Below are 27,306 nucleotides of genomic sequence, written 5' to 3'. Positions count from 1 at the left end.
TTCCTAAGAGTCTGTAATTTCTGAGAAAAAACATCAGGCTAGGCTCCTTTTTAGAGCAGTGCCTAGCTCAGAATCAGACCAAATCGAGAGGCATCAGAGGCTGTTAGCTAACTCTTATTGCCAATGATTAATCTGGGAATTCCTGGAAGCAAGAAAGAACCGGTGTTTGTGTTGGAGGGTCGTTATCAGAGCTGCGGCAGATTGGGCAGCGGAAGTCGTACCTGTCTGACGAGGAAGGGAGGGACTGAGCGCCCCAAAGCCAACAGCAGGAAAACACTCAGGCACTAAAACCAATGAACGCTCGCCAGGGGAATGCTTTTAAAATAACTGACGGCAGCCTCCAAAGCTGCATTCAATAGATGAGATGCCAGGTTTGTGCTCTCATATAAGGAACATCAGGAGGAAGCAATCAGAGCACATTTGTGAAATGTTTACCGACATACACAAAAATGCACAATCAGGAAAACATTGAACACCTTCAGTTATAATACTTGAATGGAAAAAGGAACTCAAGAAGAGGAAGAAGCTCTGCAAAGAAACTCTTCCACAGTGGCTTGGGGAAAGAATCAAACCTGTTTTCATTATTTCAACTGAAGAGGAATGACGTCAAGTCTCTTAAATGCGGATATAACCAAACAATGTAGCATTAAAAAAAGAAAACAGTAAATAAAGACATGGGATAAAAGCAGAAATCGAAAAATCCAGACTGCTCCCAAACAGTATTCAAACAGAACCCACTGACCATTGGGGTGGCCATTTTTAGGTTCTTTCTTTCCCAGCAGTGCCTCTTAATTGGATCATACAGTACTCCAGTTTCTAAATGTAGAAATTTAAGATAAATCAATGAACACCAAGGCGTGCAGAACAGCAGCTCTAAGTCTGCTCAAACACATGGAATGTTGGCACAAAGCTACAGCTGCTGTGGAAAGAGCAATTCACCCCCCACACACACTCACACACACGCAGACACACGGGCACACACGGAAGTTCTGGAGGAGTATCGGGACCTGCATGTCTCTAAAAACATCCCTTTCGATGGTTTTAATTTTGTACAAATTGAAGTGCTGAGAAAATGTCTAAATAAGAAGTAACAGTTAAAATAAAAGGTTTGTTTTATTTGTAAATTATGTACAGAACGCTTTCTCATGTTGTGATGGGGGGATGGATGGGAAGGGAAGAGCAGCTGCCATTTTTCAGGCTCTGCTGGAGAAAACCACTCCTCTCTGAACCCAATGTACAAATGAAGTTTGGATTTCCTAAGCCGGGAGTTAAAGGAAAGAATTGGGAGCTAAACTAAATCATGTTGCATCATTCCTGACTGGCCTAGTTTAAGCAATAACTGCTAACTCTGAATCCTAAAGAAATCCTCTGGTACAATTTTGTGAAAATTAAGAAATAGAGCTTACGTTTCAAGAGTCATGAGTTATGTGTTCATTTCATTCTAAAGTAATTCATAAATAACTACAGAACTGAAATTTGGGTCTTTCACTTTCATCTCTTCTGCCACGTCTAACAGTAAGAAGCTCTACAGCGCTCAAGAAATGCCATTATTCTAAATACCACTGAGGAAACTATATCTCTGACAACTATCAAAAAGGAATAAAAGCTACTTACTGCCAGAATATTTGTTAAATGGATAAAATTGATAAATGTGTGTATTAGTGACTTAAGATTGTACCAAAAAAGTTAGTAGTCTATAAAATAAAAACTGAACAGAACTGCCTGGACATCAACTGTCTCAGCAAACTGATTTAAAGACTACTCCAAACACTATACGTATGTTTTGGTGATCAGCCAACATAGAAAATCCAACCACTTGCACACACTCAGTCCCCAAAGAGAGTACGTTTATGATTTTTCAGATGAAAGTCTAGTTGTTTCTTCTTCTTCATCATCCCCCTCTTCTTCCTCCTCTTCTTCACAATCTCCATCTGTTTGCTGTTCAAGTTCCTCTTTTGTAATCATTTCAAAATCGTTCCCATTTCCACTACTGTGCTGGGATCGGTCATCCTCCCGCCTGTCACTGTCTGTGTCTGAATGCCGCTCTCCACCTGAACCCTCTGCTCCATTATTTCCTGGAGTTCCTATTTTCCCATCATCCTCTTCCTTTTTCTCACTGTCTGATTTTTCCTCACTGTCCGATTTCTGTTGTTTTTTGGCCTCCGATTTCTCATCTTTCTTCGAGTCTGCTTTTGGTCCTTTGTATTCGTGTGTGTAGAGAGGCCTGAAGGAGTCAATGAAGCCCACGTCAGCGGTCAGATTTGGCAGGAACCAGAAATGGTGTCTTCCTCCAGTAATGAGCCAAATGATAAGGAACAGTATGCAGCGAGCTGTGAGGAGAAAAAGCCCCCAAGTTTAGTGTTTCAGGTACTCAGGCTGCCACCTCCCAGGTTTGATGTAAAGGATTACAGACGACCCCCTCCCGCCCCAAACACAAGGCCTTGCTGGGACCCTCCTGGAGGCAAAGGGCCAAGCAGACTCTCCCTCTACTCTGAGTCTGAGAACACGCTGACTCCGATGGCTGGGAGTCATAAGCAGGACACCAATTGCTGTCAGCTGCAAGTTAGAAATTTGAGAACAGCAACAATGAAAAAAAATGAGAAAAATGGATACTTCGAGGAATGAGTTTTTTTTTTTTTTTTTAAACCCTCACCTTCCATCTTAGAATCATTACTGTGTATTGGCTCCAAGGCAGAAGCATGGTAAGAGCTAGGCAATGGGGGTGAAGTGACTTGCCCAGGGTCACTAGAAAATGTCTGAGGCCAGATTTGAACCCAGGACCTCCCATCTCTAGACCTAGCTCTCAATCTACTGAGCTACTTAGTTGCCCCCAAGGAATGAGTTTTTTAAAAAAAAGTTTGCACTCTTCTTTTATCTTGCATCCCAATGCCAAGATGGTTTCCACCTTCAAGTCATTTATTATCATCAAAACAAAATAAAATTTCAAGTTTTTGGTAATTGTATTTTTGCTGCTTTTTTATTCTGGAAAATAAGTTTTTAACCTTCCTACATTTTTTGGTACACAAGTTCACTGACACTACTTAAGAGAGACAATTCTTGACATTTGGATAGTATTTTCAATTTCCAACACTTCAACCTTCATTGCACCTTAAGGTTTATAAAGTACTTCATAACCACCTCTTGATAGAAAATACAAAATGTTACCCTTCTCATTAGAAATGAAGAAACCTGGGCAGAGGAGCTAAAAGGTATGAGAACTGGTGTTGGCCCCAGGGATTTCCTGACCCCAAACCCATCTGGCTTTTCTCCACTTTCGGCTGATTCACACAGAGACCTGTCGTGTGTGTCTGCTTGCTTCCCTGTCTTGCTCCCTCTTTCTCTTTCTTTCTCCCCTCCACCTTCCTCTCTTTCTCACAAACACACCGCCTACCTTGATGACCATCAGGACAGGCAGTCCTTTCACCGTCATTAGCACAAGCTTGCCAGACCCAAGGTCCCTCCTGGCCACAGTGAGGCACCCGGACAACAACAGTTCTTTTAAACAGTATTCCTCCAGAGGACAGTATAGAGCCAAAATCATTAGGTGAATGCTGGAAGACTGCTTGGTTCTCACAGGCTAGTTTACATGTACTACTATGACATAAAAGCCTGAAAAAAGCTCTTTTATAGGCTTACCATTATAGACTTTGGATGACTAACCAAAGGGTTAGCTGACATAGCTGACTTCACAAGTTAAATATTCATGAGGCTGGGCAGAAGCACAGCTTCACTTCTGGAGGTCTTAAGAGCAGGGGGAGAAGCCAATGAGCACTAAATCTGTTCTCAATAGGGAATCCGGACAAGAATGAAGGACTTCTAGGAGCAGCACCTTCTCCTCTTCTCTTGCTTGAACTACCCTCTCAAAGACCCCAATACCATGAATGCGACTCTATAACAATTTCAAAGTGATCTAAACCAAACAAAAAACCACTGCTTGCCTAGACATTCAGGCCAATCTGAACTGCCTACAATTCAATTCATCAAATCTTTTGAATTCATGCAAGTCCACGTTCCCACGTCAGTCCTGTTTCCTTCAATCCTCAGGTATACTTTATAAAATTTGGCCTAGTTGATAACAGAATGCCCACTTTGAAATAGGGAAGCCTTAGAGAAAAATCATTATAATTGGAATGTTTCTCCGCTGAAACTGAAATCACATTTAAGAAAACTAAAGGCCACTATGAAGTGGGAGTTAGCATTTACTCTTACTATCTGAAATGGTAACATCTGCATCGCACGTATAAAGAACACATCTTCATTTCGACCCCTATGAAATAAACCTGATGCATCTGCATGATAATGTGTTGCCTTTTTCTTAGGAAACACAGCCAAGACCTCAATTTTATAAACAGATTGTGATCTCCAAGGTTAGGATCTGTTTGGAACATAGAACATATTTTGCCACAGAAAAATTGATTAATCTTGGTGTTCAAGCTAGCCCACAGATACCTCTTTAATCCATAAGGCAGCTGAGAAATGACATTGGCAAAGATAAACATTATTAGTAACCAGAATTATTGAAATAAGAATGAAAGAAAACAATAAAATTAGCTTTGTTTTTATTTATTTTAATCTCCTGGTATGTTGAGTGAGGAGGGACTAGATGGGAGTTTGTTGTGAGAAAACTTTAGGGGGCTTCTGGACACTTTCCAGGCCTTGGCAATGCCCTATTTTACAAAGGTTAGAGCTTTCCTTTCCTTGGCACTGTGGCCTCCCTAGACCTTTTCTTCTGCTTTTCAAGTCATAATTAGGCAGGGTCAGGGAAGGAGGGAGGTTGGTTACAAATGCAATAAAGAAGGAAACAGAACTGAGACATTCTCCTGAGGTCTGTGAGCAAGAACCGAGAGAAAGAATGGAAGTAAGAGGATGACCAAAAGATGTGTCTCAGTGTGGAAAAGACTGCCTATGGACAGAATTCACTGAACTATGGCACTCAAAGTCAGGAAAAGGGAGAACCTGGCCACTAATACAAGCAGGCTCACTTCTCCTTAGACTCTGAGTGGGATGGTGTCTTTGGGGAGCAAACCTTTGCCTCATGCAAATAACCTTCTTTTTTCTCCCCTCCCCTAACCACCAATTCAGCTTAAAACACCATCACTCAATGTGTAAAAACCAGTCCCTAGAACATGGTCTGTAAACCAAAGACCTGAAGTATGAGGAACCTGCACTCAAATTTCTAAAAATTCAATACCTGGTCTATATTCTATCCACAGCCAAATAAGAATGGTTTTCTCTTTTCTGATCTCTACCATCTCCAGGGAATCTGACTCCAAGATTACCTCCTTCAGGCCTTAACCATCAGGTACCAGTTCCAAGCTATAAGTATGCAATTACTAGTATGTGTTCATAAAGAGAAATAACCAATAATCAAAACTAGGAATAAGCAAATATGTATAAGGAATCCATCCAGTGTAATCTATCCTAAATCTAATTACATTCCCTGGATCTATATCCTGGTGATTAGGGCTAATGCCCTGGCCATCTATCCGCCCATGACTCAGGGAAGGAAGCTCCTCTTGCCCTGTCAATTCTGGGCCTAATCCCAAGGCGACCCACCACCTCTGGTGGTGAAAGCATCAACCAAGTTTTCTGGTCCTGAGTCCGCTTCTAGCATCAAAGGCCTCTATGTTTGGCTCCAGTTCACCCATGTAAGCCTTATTTTCATTCTAATCTATGCTCAGACCAAATTGAACCACTTCTTTCTCTCCTCACGATTGCCTGCCTTCAATTCAATTCATCCAATCTTTTAAATTCATGTGAGCCAATGCCTGTTACTAGAATGCGTTCCCACCTGGTCTCTGCTTTCTTCAATCTTCCTTTTCCTTTTTTTTAATTCTTAAATCTTCCCTTTCCTTTGAGATTCAGCTCAAGACGCCATCTCCCCCATGAAAAGCTATGATTTCACTCCCAGATCTTTGTTCTTTTCTCCAGACATTATACCTCATATAAAAGTCATCCCAATTAGACGAAAAGCTCCTTAAGGCCAGGGGGTCTATTGGTTTTCATTTTTTAATTCCAATACCTGACACAGATGATATTTAATGTTTGTAGAATGTGCTGCTTGGGTTAGGTGTGATTCTTTATCTTCTTCACCAAAACCTTTAAAGGCCTTGGGTTATCACAGAATGATAATGATAATCAGGTTGAATTTCCTTACTTTGGAGTTTAAGGCCTTCTACAATTTGACACCAATATACTTTTCTAGTTCTAGCTACAACTCCTTACATGCCTTAGGAATATTTGCTGATCGCTTAAGATCTCTGATTCTGGGGCTTTATTGGTGCCATCCCTTCTCCTGGTAATGTCCTTCCGTCCTTCAGCTTCACCTAATTGCAAGCCCAGCTTATCCTGGGAGTCCTCTTGTGAAGTGCCCACAAGAGCTCTCCCTCCAGCCAACTCTCACAGTGCTCTGTTTGTCCTTCTCTCCTCCTTCCACATCCACTACTCAGATCTACTCCAACAGCACCTGAGCTCAGGCGGGGGTACAGGGCCTACATACAACTCGCCCTCCAATCCCTTTATTTCCTGGCACTGGCACTTGGTAGACGATGGTTAGGCAATAAGAGTATACTGACAGGTCAAAACGTGTCATATCCCACAAATGAATGCAAACAGAGCTATGTACGGTTCAGAGTCAAATCAATAGAAGGTAAAAAAACATTTCTTGGAGAATATCCTATGATTTAGTTTCTGGAAATGGCAAAGCTGTTCCATGGTAACAAATGCCCTTGGAACCAATAAAAATCTAAGTAATGCTAGCCAAATGCTTACATTTAACCAGTGAAAAAAGGATCTCTGAATAAGTAAAGAAAGGCAAAGTGAAAAACAGGTGAGGGCAAGTCAGGGCTGTGGAGTCAAGTCCACTCTGCCAGCCCAGAGCTGTCTGACTTTTCTGGGCCTCAGTTTCTTCATCAGTAACTGAAGGGGCTGGACCAGACGACCTTCCATCACTCTAGGATGCTGCTGCTCCTCCTCCCCTGCACACCCCACTGCCACTTCCTTGTCAGAGTGACCTTCCAAGAAGTTTAAAGCACCAAACCCTCACTGGCTTGTCCTAAAAACTTTAAGGCCACCCTTGATTGGGCCGCTCAGCTTTCCTCGTTGAGCCTGTCTGTCCGGGAGGAAGGCCCTTGGCTGGGTCCCTCTAGGCTCAGGCTTGCTTCTGTTTGATGAAGGCCTCGGGCCCACTGCTCCATCTCCCCTCATGCCTCTCCTCTCCAGGCCTGTGCCTTCATCAGCTGCCTCCCCCATCTCCCATCTTGTTGCTAATGGTGGCTCCTTCTCTGCGGTCTGCAAATAGGCCTCCATCTTGTCTCTTGCCCTTCCTGCCAGTGCCTGGCTGCTCCCAGGGCAGGCTCTTAACCCCCGAAAATGGACTCCCGGAGACAGGTCGGAGGTTGGTGGCTCCTGACACCCCTGACCCTCCTGCCTGGTGGGCATTCTGCAGAGGTCCACCTCACCTCCTGCCCATCTCCAGGTTTCTCTGTGCTGCTGCTCTCAGTCTGTGGGGTTTGGCCTGTTGCCCCTCTGAGCCCATAGCTGGTGGGTGCTGTCGATTCTCGGGCCTGTCCTCAGGGACCTCCTTATTTTATTCCCAGGACAGGGCCACCTCCTCCTCTCTGGAAGGACGGCGCTGCCCGTGTAACCTGGAGCCACTCTCTGGGCCTGCGAGGCTACTCCAAAGGCGTGAGCCCATAGGAACTGGTCATGGCTAAGTCAAGTTTTGTCGTATTTACCCAAATCCAGTTGGCATCTGGAGCTGTTTTTTAAAAGGCAAAAGTTTGGAATCTGACCAAATGAACAGTAAAATCGATGTTTGCTCATGTCTGGATTTCCCCCCAATGCATTAGAGGAAGTCTGAGCTGCCCTCCAAGCTGAAGAAGGCCGGGAGCCAGCGGGGCCCGAGCAGCCACCCGGGGAGATACTCACCGATGGCAAGCAGGAGGATGCTGGCCACGAAGCAGCCTGCCCCGACGCTGAGGTAATAAACCCCTACACGCATCTCCGCTGGCCACAGAGGGAAAAGTGTGGCTGCAATCACAGCGATCACTGGAGAGAAGAAAACACCAACATGCTCAGAACACTGTTATCAACACTATTTTGGGTAGCTTAAATTTTGGAGCTTAAAAAAGTTTTATGTCCCATAAAATTTAGATATGATGTAAGACTAAACTCTGCTGGTCATCAAACAATTAAGATGCTCAGGATCTCAGGACATTCTTTTTTGGGCATCTTGAAGTTCCACCTGCTCTTCCCTCTCTCTAACAGGGACCAGAATGTGGACTCCCCCTCCCCAATCTGACAATGGCCCCATTCCTGAGGTCACACCATGTTAAAGCAAGTGAAACTCCCCCACAAACCCTAGTTTGAGGATTTATATACATTCTGATGATTTTTAAAAAAATACTAACAGTGCCTATCAGAAACAGTCCCAGAACTTTTTTTCTCCACAGAAACACATGATTAAAAACCAGAAAGGAGTTCTGAAATGGTAAAATGCTGAATATTCTGAGTCTTCTTCCCTCTGGAATAGAACCCTGGTGGCCCTGGGGAAAGCAGAGAAAGTCTGCTCACTTTTTCCCAGGTTAGATGTTCTGGAGAATGAAGAGCACCAGCTGTTTAGGGAAGGGGCTCTGGGGATGATTTTTGGACATCAGTAACTTAAAGAGAATTAAGGTACAGAGGCTAAAAGACTTAAAATTGATTTTATAATTCAAAAAATTAAAAAGCCAAACACGCTTCCTCATTTGTGGTGATCCCCTGCCCAGGGAGCCCAACTCTATAAGGCACCTTGGTGCACCTTTCTGAGATCATGTGCTCAAACAGCATCCTCAAGCTGCCCGTGAGCCCCCACATCACCCCAGACAGCGGAGGGAAGAAGCACTCGCTTTGGGAGGCTGGATGGAGGGACAAGGCATGTGAGGAGGTGGAGGGGAGCAGCCCCCTGTGGCACACTGGGGACATGTGTGCCACATCTTCACCAACATAGCTCTAGGCTATGTCAGCAGACTATTTTTTAAAAACTCTAATCCTCTGTCCTACAATCAATGCTATATATTGGTTCTCAGGCAGAAGAGCACTAAGGACTAGGCAATAGAGGTTAAGTGATTTGCCCAGGGTCACACACAGAAGTACCTGAGGCCTCCATTTGGACCTCCATTCTCCAGGCCTGGCTCTCTATCCACTGTGCCACCTTGCTGCTTGCTGTCATCAAACTTTTAAAAAGCTCATCTTTTGATAAGATTTCTAAGGAGAAATCCATTGGGAAGACCCAATTATTTCAGCTATTTCCCCGATATCTTCTTTTGGTTATATTTGAATCTATTCACTTACCAAGAATTAGTCCCATGGCAAATGTTTTAAAATGGACAGGGTCATAGATCCATACATACACCTAGAGTAAGAAACAATTATTATGTTTGCAGATCACGACAGAAAGTTAGAGATCTTGTCATTTTAATTTAGATGTTATTTATATCAGGAAAGTTATTCATTTTGGAATTTAAATTTAATTAAACATCTCAAACAATGTGCTAATCAAGCTAAGAGATGACACTTTGATTGAAATTTGTATGTGATATTCAGCAAGGCTACCCAGCAGCGGCAGTTGTTACTTGGAATCAACAAGAGCACAAATCTACATGTTTACAATGTCAAGCAATGGCATTTCTAACTTCTGTCTTAGAATCAGTATCAAGTATTGGCTCTGAGGCAGAAGAGTGGGAAGGCTAAGTAGGGTGGGTTAAGTGACTTGCCCAGGGTCACACAGGAAGTGTCAGAGGCCAGATTTGAAATCAAATTCTCCTGATTCTAGGCCTGGCTCTCTATCCACTGAGCCATCTAGTGCTCGCTCTCTCTCTCTCTCTCTCTCTCTCTCTCTCTCTCTCTCTCTCTCTTTTTCTCTATATAGATGTGTATATATATATATATATATATACACACGTATGTATATATATGAAATATTAACTTGTTGGTAATTTCTTCTACTAGTAAGTAAATTATAACAGATAATCACTTTAGTTTTTAAACAATTTGCCACAAATCCTTTCACATTCTGACCAGTGCCTGAGACTGACATGTTTTCATCTAAGGTGAAAAGAATGAAATCCAACTAAGTTATTCAGATACATGACTGGTCATTTAAAGATCATCAGATTTCTAATCTTTGCGATCACTTCATTTCCGTCCCATGAATTATACTGATGACCACAGTTTTATTTGTAGGCTTGATACACTAACCTCATTTCCATCCAGGAACACTTGATCTTCATGTGGTTCAAGCTTGAATTTTTTCTTGGCTTCTTTCTTTTTGGGTGTTCCTGGTGTTTCTTCCTATAAAAATAAACAAATACAGAGTTGAACAAGATAAAAAAAATCATTTAAAATGTTTTATTTCATTGCAAATTAAAAGAAAACATTCACCAAACTAGTTATTTTCAATGCCATTATATTATGTTAAGAAGTTGAAAAAGCTAAAAAATGAAACAAAGCAAACCAAAAAACACAACCCCATCCCCTTACCTCCACAAAACAAACAAACAACTATCCTTGACTTATTCAAATTACCTTTATGCCACAGGATAATTCCCACAGTGTTGAATGATGTCTTACACACACACACACACACACACACATCCCTTGCAATTACAAGGTAAGTACAGCAAAAGATAAAGAAGGCCATGAGATGACCAGTAATAAACTACATTTGAATACTTTGTTCTTATAAACTATATCACACATATGATATCATTTGATCCTCACAGTTATGTACCAGTGGTTGTATATTCCAAAGAAGAAAACTGAAGCTCAAAGAGCTTGCCACACACAATATAGGCCAGGGCCAGGATTCACACTCAGGTCTGTTTTATAGTTTTTTGTCTGTACTACAACTATTGGGGTTGGGAGAGTGGGAAGAAGAAAGGATAGGTAGTAAGTCACAGAATGTCATTGTTGGAAATAACTTTAGAGATCATTTAGTCTAAAATGCTACTTGACATGAGGATGACACAAAGATCTAGAATTAGTTTGTAATGAACTTCCAGGTTCAAGTACCTGAAACCTCCTTCAGCCAGTAGTCCTCTTATTCCATTTCTCCCTATGACTTATTCCTCCTCCACAATTCTTAATCCTCAAGTGTCTCAAGTTACCTATTTCTCAGGCCCCTCAGACCAATCCCAGGTAATCATCACTGGCCACACTCTCCATCCTTTCTAGTGTCAATCCCATGGTGAACCAGTTCAGTTCAACATTATCTGCTACTCTCTTGCTCCTCTGTCCTACTGCCACTGAGGCCATGCTAAATGAATTCTATTCTCTCCATCTGCCTCATCTTCACCTACTGATATGCTAAGAGAAGCATGGAAGGAATCTATGCAGCTTCACTAGTGTGGCCTACAATAAATACGTGGAATATATCCACAACTAAGCACTCTCAGTAGCAAGGAAATTCATCTACTTCTCCTTGATTCTCTCTTACTCATCACAGCAGCTACTCCAAATCTCTTTTGGGATTTTTTTCAAATTATAAGTAATTTATGCCAATTAGCAAAAATTTGTATTCTGATTGCCTCCCACCCCACAACCCCACCAATACTGTAAGAAAAGTCAAATAAAATATAATTCCACATTACTAAGTCAAAAAAAAAAAGGCAATCTCAAATTCATCTCATTCTGTACTCCTTTGCCTATCATCAGCAGGCTGGTGGCATGGTACTTCATTAGTCTTCTGCAATTGTGCATGATTAGACATTATTTTGATAAAAATTCTTGATTCTTTCCAAGTTGTTGGCCTTCCCCATTACTGTCATTGTATAAATTCTGTTTTTTCTCACTTTACTCTCAATCAGCTTATACGACTGTTATAGACTTGTTTATTCATTACTTCACGTGTGAGCACCCTCTCCGATTCCCATTCGTTGGAGCTGTGACCATATTCTTATATGTCTTTAAGTTACAGGCTGTTTGGCTTAACTATCTCTTTCTTAATCTGGCCAACCTCTGAGTCTCCCTCCTGCCTTCTCTCCTTTCCTATTGGTGAGTGAAATGTATTCCTGGACCCAGCTCTGTGTGTGTGTCATTTTTCCTTCCTTGAACCAGTCTAGATAACAGTGAAGTTAACAGAGCAGTCACTTAAACTTGTTTTAGATGTCTTGTGCACCCAAATTATGTGAGATGTTCAGTTATTTTTCAGTCATGTCTGGCTCTTTGGGAACCCATTTGGTAAAGATGCAGAGTGGTTACCACTGCTTCTCCAGTTCAATTTTGCAGATGAGGAAAACTGAGGCAAACAGGGATATGCAACTTGTCCAGGGTCATAGATTTGAACTCAGGAAGGAGCTGAGTCATTCTAACCGCAGGCCCAGTGCTTCACCCTCTTCACCAGTCAGCTGCTCCCTAAATTATGAGACAATTCTCCCTAATATTCCTTTCCTCTCTCTTTTTGTTCTTAAGATCATCAAGATGTGACCAAACCACTGCCAAGCCTTGTCTAATTGGACTCCTTCTATGAATCCTGATGAAATGGAGATGAGAGGGAACACATGCCATCTCCTTATGTTAGAATATAAGCAGTTTATCCTTGTTATAGCAAACCAGCATTGTTCATTTGGATTTATCTTTTTATGTTTCTCTTAACTCTTTTATTTGCACTTTTGAGTTTCTCGGCAGCTTGGGTCTTTTCATCAGGAATGCTTGGATGTCCTCTGTTATTAAAAGGTTCATCTTATTCTCCTGTTGCATTCTAATGGTGTGGTTGCATAACTGATTCTTGGCTATAAGCCTCTATTTCCTTTGCCTTTTAGAATACTGTATTCCAAGCTCTCCCCATTCTCTATGTAGTTGTGGCTGCTAAGTCACATGTATCTTGACTATGGCTCCTCAGAACTTGAATGCTTTCTTTCTGGTTGCTACAATTATTTTTTCTTTGATCTTTAAGTTGTGGATTTGGGCTATGATGTTCCTGGAAGTTTGCTTTGGTTTTATTTCAGGAGGGTTTTGGTGCAATTTTTGTTTTCATTTTGCTCTCAGGAGTTTGCTTTAAAGATTTCTTGAAATGGGATGTCTAGCTCTTTTCTTTGGTCATGGTGTTTGGATAATGCAATGATTTAAATTTTTTTTCCCTCAACTCTTTTCCAAGTCAATTGTTTTTGTTGTAAGATACCTAACATTTTCTTTCATTTTGTCAGCCTTTGGTTTTGTTTTAATGTTTTCTGTTGTCTCGTGGAGGCACTGGTCCATTTTAATTTTTCAGGGAGTTTGTTGCTTGAGCAAGGTTTTATACCTCTTATGCCAAGTTGTTCATTCTTTTTCCAAATCTTTCTTCCATAGCTCTCATTTCTTTTTCCATTATTTTCCTCAAGTCAGCTGGAAAGACCTGCTGGTTCAGAGTGAGGCAGAATTGTAGGCTTCACTTTAGATTGGGATTCCTCTACAAGCTCTGTTCTTAGGATCTGAGCTACACTGCTCCTGCTGCTTCTCAACTTCCCAGGGACTCCCCAACCAGGAATGCTACCCTGAGGGGTCAGTCTCCTTCTAAATCTACCCTAGATCTATGACTTAAAACTGGGTAGTAGATGGCAGCTGCTAATTGGCACCCATCCCCATCATGGTGCTCTAGTATGGTCTGGGACCTCCTCTTGCCCTAGTGCACAGCTTCTTCCTATGTGATAGTGTTCTGTGAGGGCCTGACCCCATTCCTACTGTCTGTAGATCTGCTCTCTATGCCTACTAAGCTAGAAAAATAATTCTGTGAATTCCTCATCAAGATTCAGGCTGGTGATTTTCTAGGTCTGTTAGAGGAGTTCTGTAGAGGGGAGGTTGGCAATACTGATTTCTGCTACTCTTCCTATTTAGCCCTATCCTCTCTTCTTTCCTAAGTTTCTCTTTTCCCTCTACTTTCTAAAATGAGTACCTCTCCTTAAAATTTACTGAGAAGGGCAGCTGGGTAGCTCAGTGGAGTGAGAGTCAGGCCTAGAGACAGGAGGTCCTAGGTTCAAACCCGGCCTCAGCCACTTCCCAGCGGTGTGACCCTGGGCAAGTCACTTGACCCCCATTGCCCACCCTTACCAATCTTCCACCTATGAGACAATACACCGAAGTATAAGGGTTAAAAAAAAAAAAAAAAAAAAAGAGTTAAAAAAATTTACTGAGAAAATGAGAATTATTTGCTCCTTCACATATAATCTCAAACCGTGGCCAATCTCACTTAGACCAATTTCTTTCCATGTTCCAGTGATCCTAACACTACCTTCCCTCCCTCTCTCCCTGATCCCTTAATTGCCTCATCAGATAACCTTTTTTTTTTTTTTTTTTTTGGGTCAGTTCTCACCCTTAACCTCTGCAGCCTCTGACACCGTTAACCAGCCTCTCCTTCTGGATACTCTTTCCACTGTGGCTTTTCAGGACACTGTTGTCTCCAGGTTCTCCTCCATCTTGTCAGACTGCTCTTTTTCTCAGTCTCCTTTGCTGATTTCCATCCATTTCCCTAACAACAGGGGTAACCAAAGGCTCTGTACTGAACCCTCTTTTCTCTATATACTTTCTCACTTAGTGATCAGTTCCCACCAGTTCAATGATCATCTCTAGGCAGATGATTCCCAGATCAATATCTAGTCCAAGTCTTTAACACATTTCAAAAATGCCACATTACAAGTCTTCACCTCCACTCATGTGGACTATTCTTCTAGCTAATCTTGCTGCCTTAGGTCTCTCCCCATGTGCCAATCCATCCTCCAACGTGCTGCCAAAGTGCCTTCCTCTGACACAGTTCTTTTTAAATTTTGAATATTTTCCCATAGTTACATGTTTCATGTTCTTTCCCTCTCCCCCAAAACCCCCCCACCCCACCCTCCAGTAGCCAATGAACAATTCCTCTGGGTTTTACATGTATCATTGATTAAGACCTAATTCCATTCTGATAGTTGGACTAGAGTTATTGTTTAGTGTCTACATTCCCAATAATACCCCCATCGGCCCATGTGTTCAAGCAGTTGTTTTTCTTCTGTGTTTCTACTCCCACAGTTCTTCCTCTGAATGTGGCTAGTTTTCTTTCTCATAAGTCCCTCAGCCTTGCTCTGGATCCTTGCATTGCTGCTAGTAGAGAAGTCCATTATGTTTGATTGTACCACAGTGTATCCATCTCTGTGTATAAAGTTCTCCTGGTTCTGCTCCTTTTATTCTGCATCAATTCCTGGAGGTCTTTCCAGTTCACATGGAATTCCTCCAGTTTTTTATTCTTTTGAGCACAATAGTATTCCATCACGAGCATATACCACAATTTGTTCAGCCATTCCCCAATTGAAGGACATTCCCTCATTTTCCAATTTTTTGCTACCACAAAGAGCGTGGCTATAAATATTTTTGTACAAGTCTTTTTCCTTATTATCTCTTTGGGGTATAAACCAAGCAGTGCTATGGCTGGATCAAAAGGCAGAAAGTCTTTTAAAGCCCTTTGAGCATAGTTCCAAATTGCCATCCAGAATGGTTGGATCAATTCACAACTCCACCAGCAATGCATGAATGTCCCAATTTTGTCTCCCCTCCAACATTTATTACTTTCCTTTGCTGTCATGTCAGCTAATCTGCTAGGTGTGAGGTGATATCTCAGAGTTGTTTTGATTTGCATTTCTCTATAAGAGATTTAGACTACTTTTTCACGATTGTTGATAGTTTTGATTTCTTTATCTGAAAATTGCCTATTCATGTCTCTTGCCCATTTATCAATTGGGGAATGGCTTGATTTTTTGTACAATTGATTTAGCACCATATATATTTGAGTAATTAGACCTTTGTCCGAGTTTTTTGTTATAAAGATTTTTTCCCAATTTGTTGCTTCCTTTCTAATTTTGGTAGCATTGGTTTTGTTTGTACAAAAACTTTATTTTTAGTTTAATGTAATCAAAATTATTTACATTTTGTAATTTTTTCTAACTCTTGCTTGGTTTTAAAATCTTTCCTTACCCAGAGATCTGACAAGTATACTATTCTGTGCTCGCCTAATTTACTTCTAGTTTTCTTCTTTATATTCAAGTCATTCACCTATTCACCTGAATTTATCTTGGTATAGGGTGTGAGATATGATCTAGACCCAATCTCTCCCATATTGTTTTCCAGTTTTCCCAGCAGTTTTTGTCCCCAAAACTGGGTTCTTTGAGTTTATCATAGACTTTTGCTGATGTCACTTACCCCAAGTCTATTCCACTGATCCTCTCTTCTATCTCTTTGCCAGTACCATACTGTTTTGATGACTACTGCTTTATAGTACAGTTTAACATCTGGTACTGCTAGGCCACCTTCCTTCATATTTTTTTCCCATTATTTCCCCCTCAATATTCTTGGTCTTTTGTTCTTCCAAATGAACTTTGTTATAGTTTTTTCTAATCCAGTAAAAAAGTTTTTTTGGTAGTTTGATAAGTATAGCACTAAATACCTCTGACATGGTTCTGACAAGGTCCATCCCCGATCTCATCCCTCATAAAGCCTTACTGTATTACCTCCAAGATCAGACACACAGTGCTATTATTAGGATTAAATGGAAGAGGCCAACAGAAAACATGTTAAAATGAGATACCCCATGACACTGGGTAGACACTCTGATGTGACTTAGTGTGCACATACCTGGTAAATCCCCAATCCAACAATGACCCACAATGAAACATTTGACAAGACTCTGGCAGGACTCACCTTTTTTGACTCTTCCTTTTCACCATCTCTTTTTTTCTCTCGTTCCTTCTTAGCCTTTTCATCCTTTAGACTGTCTTTTTTGCTCCTTTTCTCTTCCTCCTTTCCACTTTCAACCTTTCCTTTCTCTTTCTCTTTTTCTTTCTTCGTATCTTTGTCAAGTTTCACTTTCATCACTTTTAGTGCTCGGTGAAAGAACTGTTTCTTTAAAAGCCTTTAAAACAAACAAGAGTCATTACATTATTTTTAATCACATGAAATCTACTGATGACTACATGGTAATTTATATAAGAAAGAATTCAGTACCTAGGTCCCTAAATGCCCAATTCTTCCAGATTATCTTAAGAATGTCCCCACCCTTGGGGGCAGCTAAGTGGCTCAGTGGATAGAGAGCCTGGCCTGAGAAGGGAGGGCCTTCTGCCCCCCAATATTTTCCAGATGTGTGACCCTGAGCAAGTCTCTTAAACCTAATTGTCTAGCCCTTACAGTTCGTCTGCTCTGGAACCAATATACAGTATTGATTCTAAGACAGAAGGTAAGGGTTTCAAAAAAAAAAAAAAAAAAAGATGCTTACCCTTCTTTATAAATGTCTACATGGCTTCAAATAAGCCCCATGGGATGGGGTTGTATCCAGAACTAGGCCATCAAAAAACGCTACCAGACCCATTCCTGCTCTTCTATTAAGTGTGAGTGTTCACTAAGAATTGAGAGTAGACTACAGCTGCCAAGAAAGCTAGGGAGACCTTAGAAGAGATGTGATGCCCAGGACTAGAGCTGTGATAACTATACCAGACTATGTTCCAGTCAGACCATTTCTGTAGAATTGTGGTCAGTTCTGGGCACTGCATGTTAGGGAGCACAACAATTAAACTGAAGAGTTTCCAAGGAAGTTGACCAGGATGATGAAGGGGTGGGAGGTATGCCATACACCACTGAAAGAAATGCAGTGTGTAGTCTAGAGAAGACTTAGAGGTAACATGAGGACTATCTTCAAGATCTCAAGGGCTGACATGTGAAAGAGGACTTGTCCTACGTATGCATACCCAAAAGGCAGAACCAGGAGAAATGTATAGTAGTTACAAAGAGAGAAATATCAAATGACTAAGGAAGAACTTCCTAACAGTTAAAGCTATCCTAAAGGAAAATGGGCTGCCTTGGAAGTACTGGGTTACCCCTCACTAGGGATTTGGTGAAACAAAGAGAATATTACTAATTAAATCAGATTTCTAGACAGAAACTAGCTTGATTTATGTACTGAATAACGCAAATGCAGAAAAGTTAAATCAATGTGAACTTGCTAAAGGCTTATTACACTAGCTCTTTAAATTCTGTTAAATACGTTTAGCAAAATATATCTTATTTGGAAAATGCTCAGTCTGTAGTAAAGGACATAAAAATGAATTATAGATTCTGATAGGCAGAACATCTAATGGTTAACCATTTAATCTAGTTGCTCTCTTACTGAAGAAGAAACAGAATTTGAGATTTAATGAAAGTTGGTTAACGTTCAAGCGTGTTTTGTGTACAATAGAAAAGCTTCCTTTTAAGACAAAAGCAATTTGAATTTATTTTTGTGGGATAAAAATGAGGAGCTATTACAATCTGGTTCATGCAAAAAGAAGAGGAAAACTCCTAAGACAGAGTACCTTTTTTTGTCACCAAGATGACAAAATAAATGCTGGCACAAATCTGACCATGTCAGCCCTTTCCCTACACAAGAATCTTTAGCAACCTAGTTACAAACCCCTCTGCTTGGCCTAGTTACTAGCCCCTGCATTCTTTTTGACTTGTTATCTATCCCTCACCCTCACATACTCCATGCACCTCTTAACCCCCCGAACTTGGCCTGATAGTGCTTGCTTCTGTATCTTTGCATAGGTCACTCCTCGCCCCAAGCCCAGAATTGTGAAAATTAACACTATTCCAAGCCCTTTTCTTTAGTACCCCAAGTTTAACTTTGGATTTTAAAAAGGGAGAGGTTTTGATATTAAGTTTGAAATTACAAACTACCTGATCCTCTGACTGAATTAAGTTGCAACTTAACTCATCCTATTGAATTAGGAATAGAATAAGCATGTTGCTTGTCTGTAAACAAATTACTTAAGAAAGGGAGAAAAAGCAAAGATTGTGGTGGACATGAGCACTCTGCTGCTTTCCAGAATGAAGTCTGAATCCTCCAATTGGAGGGGCTTTGGAAAGAGACATCACATAAATTTGAGACCCAAGAACGTGTACACAAGTCCAACTCCCAGACTCCTGGCTTTTTGGCCTGGCTCTTAAATGAGGTTGCTAAGAGATCAGTTAGCCATATGTGGCTAGATACTTTTTCTTTCTCTGGCCTGCTTTTTATTATTTAATAAATATTTTAAATTAAGATATTGTCTCTAGACAATTTTAATCTTAACAGAAAACAGTCTCTCCATTTCCTCCCAATAGTCTTTCCTGATCCCTCAGTTCTGAGGTTCTTAACCTGGGGACTGTGAACTTTTTAAAAAATATTTTGACAACTGTATTTCAGTGTAATTGGTTTCCTTTGTAATTCTATGTATTTTAAAAATATGATTCATAGAAAGGGTACTTCCAAAAGAATTAATGGCACAAAAAAGATAAAAACTCATGAACTAGTTTTTTGATGTGCTTTTGTACCAAGATGACTGATTTATCTACTTATTTTTCTTAAAACAAAACAAAAAAACAACTCTTATCCTCTGTCTTTGAATGAATACTGTATATTGGTTCTAAGCTAGAAGAATGGTAAGGGTTAAGCAATGGGGATTAAGTGAATTGCCCAGAATTGCCTAGCAAGGAAATGTCTGAGGCCAGATTAGAACCTAGGACCTTCTATCTCGATGCCTGGCTCTTTATCTACTGCCCTCTACTTATTGCTTTATATTCTATGACCTCCCTTCTCAGGTAGAATGTGAGGTCCTTGAGGAGGGGGACTTTTTGTTTTCCTTTGTGTATTCAGAGCTTGGTCCCTATAGTCAACATGAAAAAGTTTTTTGGCTGAAAGAATTCCAGGTTTCCAAAAAAGCCAGAAGTTGCTGAGGTCTTAGCACTGTACAGATGGGGATCTCCTAAACCCTCTGCCCAAAAGCCTGAATAAAAAGTACAAATCATTGTTTCCTACAACGTAATATTGTATACCTATTAAGTAAATCAGTAATTGTTGATTTTTTTTTTAAAGAAACAGGATATTCCATTGAGGGAGGGTGGCAAATTGCTTTAGGAGAAGGTAGTATGGATATTTTAGGTACTTGGCCAATAAGCAAATAAACTGCCAGCTACTAAAGTCTTTTTAGGGGACTTTGAATAATATTAATATTCAATTGTATTAAATTAATAATATAGCAAAATCAGTAGTATTGCTCTTTTTGTTATGCTTCAATCTTATGAGAAATACCCAATTATTGTGAAAATATATAAACTAACAAAGAAACACTCAACATCAATATTTACAGGACTTGTAACAAATGAGTCAATAATACCTATTACAGTAGTCAACAACAGACTCTCGGGTTGTAAACAAAGCTTCTTCTCCTTTCTTCGCCTTTGCCCATTTGGAGTCCAAAAGGCAATCTACTGCTTTTGAAGCTAAAAAGAAAAAAAGTTGATTTATTTATTGTCTTGTAATGAACATTTATGAGAAAGTCAAACACTTCAGAATGAGAGTCCATAATGCTTGTTGAACTCAAATTTTATTAAGCAAATTCCTAACTTCAAGCAATTAGTAGACCTTTGTCATGTCATAGTCAACTTCACATTTCAAAGCAAAATTACTAAAAAACAAAGCCCTTCTAATAAAAAAAGAAAAAAAAGTTTATGAACCCTGATTCTCTATAACTAAAAAACAGAAACATATTACTTGTTTTAAAAATGGGGGGACAAGCAGAATTTTAAATAGTGAACAAATTTAATTAAGCCAATGTGTTTTAAGTACTTATTATAACCAAGGCACTATGCTAGGTGCAAATAAGTAAATCTATAGCAAGATAATATTACTTTATAGCTTACATTATCTGATCAGATTTTTCACAACATCTCTTTGAAGTAGGAAGTATAAGAGCCCCATTTCACATCTAAGAAAGTTGAAGATTTGAGTACTCACTGCCTTGAAATGGTCATAGACCAGGTGGTCTTATTCCAAGATCAGTGATCTACATTTGATATTAATTGAAAAAGGTGCTTTTGGATAACAAAATCTAGTAAGAAGGAGGGTGGGGAGGGGAGAGACCTGTTATGTAAACATATTTGCTAAAGATTCTACCAAAATTGAGTACTATGGAACCAATGCTGCTGAGAGAAAAAATTAAATAGGCATATACCCATTATTCCTAAGCTTTACATAAATAAAACAGATTTTATGGCATACAGAAAAGAAATACAACTTAAGCAAGGAATTCCTTCTTTCTAGGCCAACAAGGGGTATCTTGTAGTTTACAATACATTGTCCTGTATATTATAACCGTTGGGTCCTATTCTAGAGAAACAGTAGAGCTGAGATAGCTTTATACACAGAGATCACTTCAGTAGTTTTAAGGATTAAACCCCTGCAATGGACCCAAGAAATCCTAACACTGAATTCTGCTCTAGAGAAAACCTTTAAGAGAAAGTCAGTGTATTTAAAATACAAACATATTAACTTAGCAGTTGCACAAGCTTTATAAAAAATGGTACAAGAAAAAATTCAAAATCTGTTTATTAATGTAAAAAGAAAGCACTTTAAATAAAGGCACCTTAAAACAGTAAAACTTAAAATGTCTTTAAAAAAAAAAACACATCTGAACTGATGTGGCTGTTATGTTTTAATCCTACCAATAAAATAATCAACTCGGTGGCCCATCATATTTGTAGATTTTGTGGGACAGTTGAAGCGGAGATATTTAGCCACTGCCTTTTCTTCTTTGGATGGTTCACCAACTTCCTGCAAAATAGAAAATTTTATTTTAATGTAATTATTCACAGAAGAAATTTTACACTTTGTAAATTAATATTTACAAAAGTTCATGAAGTATCTCCTCTAGGCTAGGTAATATGATAGAATAATGAAAATATTTAAAAGGATTTTGGCTTAGTTTTGAATAATGCCAGAGATTCAAAAGTAAACATTTCCAGGTAAATTCTTTGGGAATCACATCATCAATCACTCCTTTTGAAACTTTAAAATTTCACTACAATCTGAATGTTTTTAGGAATTAATTTATACATTAAAAATCTAAAGTCAATTCTTGATTATTTATATTTACACAATGTGGCTTGTGCATTTAGTTTAAAATGAACATGCCTATATTAACATTCATGAATATTAGTGTTCCTAATTAGGAATTCAGTTCAAATAAAATCATGTAGTCACAAAAAACTGACTAGGAAAGCATGAAAAGATTTAAATATTTAAATTCCCCTTCTCCACCCCAACGCTAAAACCAAGAAACCAGAAGTTCCTCTCTCTACCACTCAATTCTGTACCAAAAGTAGATCTCTGAGAGCAGACCTGGAGACCGGAGTGGAAAGATGTCTCTTCATGAAAAGTAGGGGCAAAGAATTAGAAACTGGGGGGATGCCCATCAGTTTGAGAATGGCTAAAAAAGTTTATGGACTATGAATGTAATGGAATGCTATCATAATTGCAAGAAATTAAAGGCTTCAGAAAAACTTGAGAAGACAACTATGAACTGATATAAATTGAAGTGAACCTAACTAAGGGAACAATTAATACAACAACAGAAATATTGTAAAGATAATCAAGTAGGAAAGAGTTAGAAACTTTGGTCAACAAAACGACCATCATAATTCCAAAGGACTCTTGATGTTATCTTCCTCTAAACTGAGAGCTGCTGGATTCAGAATGCAGTTGTTATTCTTTTCTTTTTCTTTATTTTTTTGGACATAATGTGGAAATATATTTTACACAAACACACATACTCACAATGGATTTTGTTTTTCTTGCCTGGTCAATAGGTGGGGGAGGGGGAGGAAGGAGATAATTGAAAAGGAAAATAAAACTGAATTTAAAAAATTAAAGCAACAGGCAGAATTGAGATGTCAAGGAACAAAAATAAAACACACACGCAAAAAAGTCACACTATGAATATGGCCTCACACATTTTTTAGCTGTGTGAGCCTGGGCAGGTCACTTAACTCCCATTGCCTAGCTCTTACTGCTCTTCTGCCTTGGAACCAATACATACTATTGATTTTAAAATGGAAAGTAAGGGTTTAAAAAAGCCACATGAAGTTATATGAAAGAGGCTGCTAATTTTCCTTTACTCTTCATCATTCAGTTACATATTTTGAGAGTAGTATGATGAAAAAAAATTTTTAATCTTTTCTGTTGGGGCCAGCTTAGTGGCTCGGCGGACTGAGAGCCAGGCCTAGAGATGGGAGGTCATAGATTCAAATCTGGCCTCAGACACTTCCTAACTGTAAGGTAAGGGTTTAAAAAGAAAATCTTTTCTGCTGTCATTTCAAACTGGAGTCCTATGTCTCATCTTACTTTCACAGCTAAATGTCTAGGAGGAAGAATCTATATTCACTGACTCTACTTCTTTAACTCCACTAATTCTTCAACTTTTTTTTTCCAACTTTGCATTCCACTAGAGCATTCTATTGAAACTTCTCTCAAAGGTCACCTCTTATTTGCAAAATCCCATGTTTTTTTTTCCTTAGTATTCTTCCTTTATAACCTTTCTGCAGCATTTTTGATCCAGGAAACCTTTCCTGAACACCATCTTCTAGTGACATTTCTCTTGAGACAAGGATCTCTTTTATTTCTTCTTCCTGGGTGATGGTCAGTATAGTCTACAACATTATCCCAGGAACCGAGTGTCTCAAGGCTTTGTCCTAGTCCTTCATCTCTCTAAAGCCCCCAATTTTCTGGGATAATGCTTAAACTACTTATAGAAATGCTGAAAGAAACCCTACTATAAACTTTAAAGAGAAACAAATGTAAAAGCTAGGCTTCTTCACATATATACCATGCCTCTCCAGGCAGCCTAGTAGGATAATAGTACTCTTAATGATGTCTAAATTTTAATCTTCTCTTATCTTTCCTAGATCTTTTTAAAAAATATGTTCTGCTGTTCCCTCATCTTATTTCTGAACCCAGGTTTTTACATTTATCCTTGTTAAATTCATGCTAGAACTGACCTAGCCTGTTAAGACTTTTTTGTATCCTGCCAGTCAACTTTGTTTTGTCTTTTTTGTGAAATGGAAAAACATTTCATCCATACCTTTACTCAAGTAATAGGTTTTTAAAAAGTTACATAGCACAAGGTCAATAAGTCAATAAATATATAGGGACTTACTATGTGTGAAGCACTTTGCTAAGTGCCAGATATAAAAAAGACAGTATCTGAATTCAAGGAGCTCACAGTCTAATGGGGGAGACAATATATAAATAGATGTAGGCACAGATTCCTGATTCACAAGATTATGCCTACCTCCTTTCTGAGTGCCAGGAGATTGTTTAATGACTGATCTTTGAATCTGGCCATTCAACCAAGTTATGAACTCACCGTACTGTACTACTATCTAGCCTCTTATAACTTAATCATTTCCATAAGACTAACATAAAAGGCTTTGCAAAATGCCTTGCTAAAATGTAGGCATAATTAATCTGGAGCATTCCTGTTTGTAATTATGTCAAAAAAAGAAAATAAAGTTAATCTAATTTGATCTGTTTGTGATATCCCTTTGTGAACAGTAGTTCCTTTTCCATAACAATTCTTTGAGTAATATACTCTATAATTTTATGAGTTATCAAAGTCAAGTTTGTGGTTTATAGGCTCCATTCTACTTTTGGAAAATTAAGACATTTGGACTTGGTGACAAATGCATCAAGGGCACTTAGGTGGCTTTTTATATCTCCATTAGCCATTTTCTTTCCTTTCCAGTCCAAAGTCCATTTTTTGTGGCCTAAGATAGGATGATGTCATCAATGTAGCATTTACATACTGTTTTAAAGTTTGCAAAGCATTTTACAAACTGTTATTTTTATCCTCACATCACAGAAGGCAGTGCTATTATTATCTCTATTTTACAGATAAACTGAGGGAGATAGAAGTTAAGTGACTTGTCCAGGAACAGTGCTAGGAAGGATCTCAGGCAGGATTTGAACTCAGATCTTCCTGACACTTGGACTGGAGAGTAAACTAGAGTCCATCAACAAGCAGTCATCAAGTATTTATTTACTATGTTTCAGGCAGAGTGCTAAGTGCTATGGCTATAGAGAAAGGAAAAAGAAAAACAATGTGTATATGTGTACATACAAAATGTAGATGAAAAATATAAACTGCGGAGAAAAGGTATCTTGTAGACAATGGGATTTTTGCTAGAATTTAAAGGGAGCCAAGAGGTGGAGATGAGGAGAATTTGGGGGATGTAGTGGGGAGATAGTGTCAGTAACTGTCACTTATTTTCAATCTCTGTGGTGGCTCATTTTCTACTGCTTCCAACATATTCACATCTTCCCCATCCTCAAATGACCCTTGCTTGATCCTTCTGTTTTTACTAATGCCCTGTATCTCTTTTGATCTTTGGATTTAAATTCCTGGAAAAGGCTGCTACAATACATGGCTCCATTTTCTCTCCCCTCACTCTCTTTTTAACCCCTTAAAATCTGGCTTCCAATCTTATCATTCAACCTAAACTGCTCTCTCCAAAGTTATCCCTCCTTCCCTTCTTCTTTCCTTTCTCTGGAATCCATGCAGCTGTGTTTATTTTTATTTTGGTATTTAGTTTTTATTGTTTACTAATATTTTATGGTTCCCCTCAACTACATGAACACACCCCCCAACAATTTTTAAACCTTCATTTTCTCTCGGTTTGAGCCAAATTCTCCCTCTTTCTTCCCTTCTCTCCCAAGATGGCAAGTAATCTGATATAGATTTTATATGTGCAATAGTATAAAACATCTTTTATTAGTCCTTTTGTGAAAGAGAACTCAAACAAATGCAAGAATGAAGAAATAAAGTGAAATATAGTATATATCCGTCTGCATTCAGACTCCCATTAATTCTTCTCTGGAGGTGGATGGGTCTGCCCGCCTTAAGTCTCTTCCCACTTCAATCCTTCCTCCATTTAATTACCAAAAGTGATATTCCGAAAGCCTACCAAGGTGTGATCATGGCTCCTGTTTACTGAATAAATTCCAGTGGCTCCCTATCACCTCTAGGATCAATAGCAAAATCTTCTGCTTGGCATCAAGGCCCTTTACAACCTCACCTCCTAATATCTCTCCAGTCTTTCTACACCTTACCCTCAACACACACTCTTTGACCCAGTGGTAAACTATCCACCCAAGCTTTTCCATGAAAAAGACACTACATCTGCAGAGTACCCAAACCCAGGTATTTCTTCTTGGAATGCTGTACCACCACCTCTTCACCTAATGACCTCCCTCACTTCCTTTAAGTCCCAACTAAAATCCTACCTTCTAAAAAAGCCTTCCTCCAAACCCTCTTAATCCTATTGCCTTCCTATGGATCCTGCACATAGCTGCTTTGTATTTGTTTGCATGTTGTCTTCCCCATTAGATTGTAAGCTCTTTGAAGGAAGGAGTTGTCTTTTGCCTTCTCAGCTTGCTTACTACAGCAGTGCCTGAAACATAGGTGGTACATAAATGTTTATCGGTTGATGATCACCGCCACGATGAAGGAAGGAGAAAAGTTTAAGACTGGAAAGTTACAAAGGAGTCAGGACTTGGAACTCAGAAACTATAGCAGATTACACTAATAGTACAGGCAGGAAGTGATAAGGACCTGTATGTATCAGGTTAATGGCAATGTCAGAGGAGAAAAGAGGATATTTATGAGACTTGTTATGAAGGTAGACTTAACAGGACTTGGCAGGAGACTCAATAACGAGGGAGTGGGAGATTAAAGAAAGTGAGAAGTCAATGATAACTAAATTTGAACCTAGCTGACTAGGAAGATAGTGGTACCTTCAACAGTAACAGGGAAGTTTGGAAAGGGGAGGAGACTGATAGGGCAGATAACAAGCTGTTTTAAATATGCTGAACTTAGGATACATGTGGGACATCCAAGATAACCAATAGGCAGCTGAAAGTGTGAGATTAGAGGTCAGAAGAGGATTTTGGCTGGATTACTAGATCAGCCAAATCATCAGCAGAGATGAAAATTGAATCAATGAACAATGAATGAACTGATGAAACTGCTGAGCAAAATAGTATAGAGACAAGAATAGGATTCAAGTCAGAACCATGAGGGGCCATCTGAAGTTAGCAAAATGCAACATGGACAAAGAGTCAACAAAGGAAACTAAGGAGGTGTGGTCACAAAGGCAGAAAGAAAGGGCAGCGCAGTTATCACAAAACCCTAGAGGAATAGAGGATGATCAACAGTATTTCAGCTCTCAACATAGTTTAGCCACTTTTAACTTTTCTGGGTCCCAGTGTCTACCTTTGCAGAAAATCTGCCAGAATTCTGTAGAAGGGAGTATCTGCCCATACTACCCAGGAAATGGGAACAGAGCTTGTTTAAGCACACATTCCCAAGAAGCTGAGGCTGGAGACAGGTGAATGGAAGAAGACACAATAAACTCAACAGAGAAAAGGACTTGAGGACAGGGAGAAGGGTACCAGGCAGGCATAAGAGAAAGGACAGGAAAGGC

The 27,306-nt window shown here is 39.5% G+C and overlaps 1 protein-coding gene across 2 annotated transcripts in view; it reads right to left on the bottom strand.

Moving 5' to 3' along the window:
- Window positions 1-1,094: 1,094 nt before the first annotated feature.
- Window positions 1,095-27,306, bottom strand: part of SEC62 (SEC62 homolog, preprotein translocation factor) — a 41,571-nt gene continuing 15,359 nt past the window's right edge. The window contains exons 1-8 of one of the 2 annotated variants that reach the window (XM_044670937.1): window positions 22,533-22,565; window positions 21,493-21,604; window positions 20,166-20,271; window positions 16,681-16,891; window positions 10,240-10,332; window positions 9,334-9,394; window positions 7,930-8,049; window positions 1,095-2,330 (exon numbers count right to left, since the gene is read on the bottom strand). In XM_044670937.1, coding sequence (XP_044526872.1) covers window positions 1,849-2,330; window positions 7,930-8,049; window positions 9,334-9,394; window positions 10,240-10,332; window positions 16,681-16,891; window positions 20,166-20,271; window positions 21,493-21,604; window positions 22,533-22,565 — 1,218 coding nt within the window. In that variant the 3' untranslated portion in view covers window positions 1,095-1,848. Of the gene's footprint in view, window positions 2,331-7,929; window positions 8,050-9,333; window positions 9,395-10,239; window positions 10,333-16,680; window positions 16,892-20,165; window positions 20,272-21,492; window positions 21,605-22,532; window positions 22,566-27,306 lie in introns of those variants that run through there. The other variant, XM_044670936.1, reaches the window with a different exon arrangement.

Source organism: Gracilinanus agilis, chromosome 3 (genome assembly GCF_016433145.1).
Source record: "Gracilinanus agilis isolate LMUSP501 chromosome 3, AgileGrace, whole genome shotgun sequence".
Lineage (NCBI taxonomy): Eukaryota > Metazoa > Chordata > Mammalia > Didelphimorphia > Didelphidae > Gracilinanus > Gracilinanus agilis.
The sequence above is the reverse complement of the archived record's forward strand: the minus strand, read 5'-3'. Positions and strand labels throughout refer to the sequence as shown.